This window comes from Nicotiana sylvestris, chromosome 9 (assembly GCF_000393655.2).
Source record: "Nicotiana sylvestris chromosome 9, ASM39365v2, whole genome shotgun sequence".
Classification (NCBI taxonomy): domain Eukaryota; kingdom Viridiplantae; phylum Streptophyta; class Magnoliopsida; order Solanales; family Solanaceae; genus Nicotiana; species Nicotiana sylvestris.
This window is the reverse complement of record NC_091065.1, coordinates 165383316-165388454: the sequence shown is the minus strand read 5'-3', so window position 1 is coordinate 165388454 and position 5139 is coordinate 165383316. Positions and strand designations below refer to the sequence as shown.

General features: G+C 41.9%; 1 protein-coding gene across 1 annotated transcript; it reads left to right on the top strand.

The window, feature by feature from the left end:
• The first annotated feature begins 242 nt into the window (after positions 1–242).
• On the top strand, positions 243–902 carry LOC138878550 (uncharacterized). The gene has a single exon (XM_070158239.1). It carries the CDS (start codon positions 243–245, stop codon positions 900–902), a length of 660 nt encoding a protein of 219 aa, XP_070014340.1.
• The last annotated feature ends 4237 nt before the right edge of the window (positions 903–5139 follow it).

Genomic DNA, 5139 nt, shown 5'->3' with positions numbered 1-5139 from the left:
TAATAATTTCAGCTTGTAGAACTTTTCTATGGACAGGAAGGGATGAGCCATCAAGAAGAGCTTTAACTGCATGGGATACAGTATTTATGCCTTTCTCAGCAGGTGGGTTAAATGTACTAGACATTCATATATGGAACAAATCTGCACTATGTAAACTACTATGGGTTGTTAGTGCAAAGAAGGATACCCTTTGGATACAATAGATACATAGTTATTACATCAAATGGCAAGATAGCATGAGGATGGATACTCCTAAACAAGCATGTTGGCTTGTTAGGAAGATTTTTGATATCAGATATTGGTTTCTGGAAAAGTATACAAGTGTTGAGTTACACAAGTACTATAGAAATGGCAAATTTAGCATTAAAAAGCTATATATTTCTATGAGACCTCAATTTCAGAAAAGCTTGTGGAAAAAAGTATTAACTGGATCTAAGGCAATACCAAAACACAGATTCATACTATGGTTAGAAGTACACAGGAAACTAGCTACATTTGATCGACTTGAGAGATGGGGAGTAACAGTACCAAAGGAATGTGTACTATGCACAACAAAGGAAGAGGAGTCAATGGAGCATATATGGTTTAGATGCGATTATGCCAGAACAATATGGACTCTACTGCTACAATGGCTCAATGAGAAACATCAAATTGGAAGTTGGGAAGAGGAAATTGAATGGTTAAAAAGAAGGACTGCTAATAAAACTCGAGGTGAAATATTGATATTCCTATTCACAGCAATGGTGTACCATGTCTGGGCAGAGCGAAACAAAAGAAGATTTCAAGGGGAAATAGTTGTCAGTAATCAGAGAATCAAAGACATTGCAATGGAGTTACATATAGTAGGACAAAGAGAAACAAAGTGGCACAAAGTACTAGAAAAATTGAAGAATTTTCCTTAGTTCATATAGTACAATGTAATTGTTATAGGAAGTTTTTGTTAACTGATTAGTCAGATAGATCTATGGATAGGTCTATTTATGGAGTCCAAAGAACTAGCGGATGTAAATATTCTTACTTGGTGTCACGAACCCCAGTTCGCCCTCCGTGAACTGTCGTGACGGCACCTAGTATCTACGACTAGGTAAGCCTAACAAGTGCGGAAATAAAGAAAACTTGCGAAATATAAATTAAAAACTAAGAATAACCAAATGAAGAACAGTATATAGAATGTCGCCCGGCATATACAACATAATATCTCAGAATTCTAAAACACTATCCCAAAACCCGAAAACTCACGGGAACACAAGCCTTTGGATTATCTAACAATCTAACTCCAGAATATCTATCAAGAAAGAAAAATACAGAAGGGCAATGTTTAGTAGCTAGAATGGAAAGGGACTCATCGGCCTGCGTATGCGGCAGATGTACCTCGAAGTCTCTATAGCAGATGCCTCCCTCAAGGAGGGTAGGCCTGAGTAGAAGTACCTGGATCTGCACATGAAAAAACATGTGCAGAAAGGGCAAGAGTACACCACAGCGGTACTCAGTAAGTGCCAAGCTTAACCTCGATCGGGTAGTGACGAGGAAGGTCAGGGCCCTACTAAGGTTAAATAAAATATAAAGGTTAACAATGTGAAATAAAATAGTATAATTATGTGCAACAGTAAAAACATAACGTAGAATTGAAATAGTAACAACAACGAGAACAGAGTCAAACAAACCACAGAAAGAAATGCAGCTCAACACATAGATAACAACCTGGGTACCTTCCAGGATACCGTCCTATAGTCCCAATTACAACTATCCATTGGATCTCCCGAGATACCGTCCCGTAGTCCATCATATATATGTCCAAAGGATCTCTTGGGATCCCATCCCGTAGTCCAACTATCATTGCGCGGGGATCTACCGAAATCCCGATCCGTAGTCGCAAATGTAAATACCCAGTACTAGGGGAATCTACCGGGTGCATTCCCTTAGTTCCATATAACTGTGCAGGGGGATCTACCGGGAATCTAACCTTAGTCCCAAAGTAAACAGACAAGGGGGAGCTACCGGAATCCCACATCCGTAGTCCCAAATGTAAATACACAGCAGCAACAAGAAAAATATTCAGAGAAGGGGAAATTTCATATTAAGGCAACAAATAATTTTAGCCTAGCATGCTGCACAGAGTTCAGGTAAACAGATTGAACAATCAAAGCATTTAAATCACTTAGACATACTTTCCTAAGCTAACAAAGGCTTAATAGTACAAGTAATAAAAGCAGGAAAAGAAACATGCTGATAAATACTTAATGAAAACTAGATTTTCCAACAATTTGCACAAGTACGCACTCGTCACCTCATGTACAAGGCATTTCAATTACCAAATACCAATCCTAAAGAGAAGGTCTCCCACACAAGGTTAGACAAGCCACTTACCTCGAACCAGCTCAAAATCAAACTGACACCACGCCTTTGCCACGAGTACTCGACTCCAAATGGCCCAAATCTATTCAATCCAATTGCATAACATAAATAACACTTTAAGTAACTGATTCTACAATTAAATTCTAAGCTAATACGCGAAATTATATAAAATGTCCAAAATGCCCTTCGGACCCACATATCAGAATCGGGTAGAATTTACATTTTTAGAAACCTCGTACTCTCACGAGTCTATACATAACAAGAACACTAATATCGTGGTCTAATTGACCCTCAAATCCTCATTTAAGGGCCTCTTAAACTCAAGCCCTAATTACCCATTTTTCCCAAATTTATCATCATTAATTAGGTCTTTAATCACATAAAAACGAGTTATGAAGTCAAGGATGTTACCTCCAAGTGATCCCCCTTTGTTTTCCTCAAAAATATCTCTCAAAAGCTTTAAACCCGGATGAAAATGGTGAAAGAATAGCTCAATTTCGCAAAGGCAACTATTTATATGTTCTGCCCAGCGATTACCGCACTTGCGACCCTGGGACCGCATCTGTGGTCCCGCTTCTACGGAGACTTCTTCGCATCTGCGACTTTTCATTAAATGGCCAATTTCCGCACCTGCATCCTCAAACTCGCTAATTCGGTTCCGCTTCTGCGGAAAATCTCTCGCATTTGCGGAACCTACTGACCTCCCTCCAATTCGCTTCTACGGCCTGTTAGCCTCTTCTGCGATGCGGCGCCGCATCTGCAGTCCCCAAACCGTAGATGCAAAAATACCAAAAGCAGCAAAAATACACCAGCTGCAACATTCCTCAAACTTTTCGGTTAACCATCCGAAATCACCCCGAGGCCCCTGGGACCTCAACCAAAGGCATCAACACATCCTAAAACCTTATTCAAACTTGTACCAATCTTCAAAACACTTCAAACAAGGTCAAAACAACCAAAACACATCGGATTCAAGCCTACATTTCTATAATCTTCCAAATTCCGCTTTTGATCAAAAACCCAACCAAACCACGTCTGAATGGCCTGAAATTTTGCACACACATCCCAAATGACAAAATGAAACTACTACAACTCTCGGAATTCCATTCCGACCCTCGGATAAAAATCTCACTATCGAACCGGAAACTTCAAGTATTCAACTTTCAGCATTTCAAGCCTAAATTAGCTACGGACTTCCAAAACTCAATCTAAACACGCCTCTAAACCCGAAATCACCTAGCAGAGCTAACAGAACTATCAGATTTCCATTCCGGATCCGTCTTCCCACTATTCTGATTATGGTCAACTTTCCAATACTTAAGCTCTCATTTAGGGACTAAGTGTCCCAAAACTCTCTGAAACTCAAAACCGAACATCCCGGCAAATCGCATTAGCAGAAACAAACTTGGGGAAAGCAGTTAATAGGGGATCGAGGCATTAATTCTTAAGACGACCAGCCGGGTCGTTACATCCTCCTACACTTAAACATTCGTTTGTCCTCGAACGAGCATAGAGACATACCTGAAGTAGTGAAAAGATGAGGGTAATGGCTGCGCATATCCTGCTCGGTCTCCCAGGTTGCCTCCTCGACTGGCTGACCCAGCCACTGAACCTTGACTGATGCAATGTACTTTGACCTCAGCTTTCTAACCTGCTGGTCCAATATTGCCACTGGCTCCTCAACATAGGATAGATCCTTGTCCAACTGGACTAAACTGAAATCCAACACGTGCGACGGATCACCGTGATACCTCCGGAGCATCGAAACATGAAATACCGGATGAACTCCTGCCAAGTTGGGAGGTAAGGAAAGCTCATAAGCAACCTCCCCAACATGCCTCAATATCTCAAAAGGGCCAATAAACCTCGGAATCAACTTCCCTTTCTTCCCAAATCTAATAATGCCCTTCATAGGCGAAACCCGAAGCAGAACCCGCTCTCCAACCATATAGGAAACATCATGAACCTTCCAGTCCGCTTAGCTCTTCTGTCTGGACTGGGCTGTATAGAGTCTATCCTGAATCACCTTAACCTTCTCCAAAGCATCCTGAACTAAGTCCGTGTCCAATAATCTAGCCTCACCCGGCTCAAACCAATCCACCGGGGATCTACATTGTCTACCATACAAAGCCTCATACGGTGTCATCTGAATGCTGAATTGATAGTTGTTGTTGTAAGAAAACTCCGCCAATGGCAAGAACTGATCCCAAGACCCTCCAAACTCAATCAAACATGCACGGAGCATATCCTCAAGAATCTGAATAGTGTGCTCGGACTGCCCGTCCGTCTGAGGGTGAAATGTTGTACTCAACTCTACCCGAGTACCCAACTCATACTGGACGACCCTCCAGAACCGTGATGTGAACTAAGTACCTCTATCCGAAATGATGGAAACTGGAATACCATGCAGACGAACAATCTCCCGGATATAGATCTCCGACAACTGCTCCGAAAAATAAGTAATACACACATGAATGAAATGAGCGGACTTGGTCAGCTGATCCACAACCACCGAAACAGCGTCAAACTTTCTCCAGAATCCCAACTTCAAAGTCCATGGTGATCCGCTCCCACTTCCACTCCAGAATCTCTATCTGCTGAAGCAGCCCACCCGGTCTCTAGTTCTCATACTTCACCTACTGATAGTTGAGGCACCGAGCTACAAACCCAACTATATCTTTCTTCATTTGCCTCCACCAATAGTGCTGCCTCAAATCCTGGTACATCTTCGAGGCACCCGGATAATGGAATACTGCGAAGTGTGGGCCTCCTCTAGAATCAACC

What these genes read in the sequence shown, in the direction of transcription:
- LOC138878550 (XM_070158239.1), top strand. Translation starts at nt 243, where the DNA reads ATGGATACTCCTAAACAAGCATGTTGGCTTGTTAGGAAGATTTTTGAT.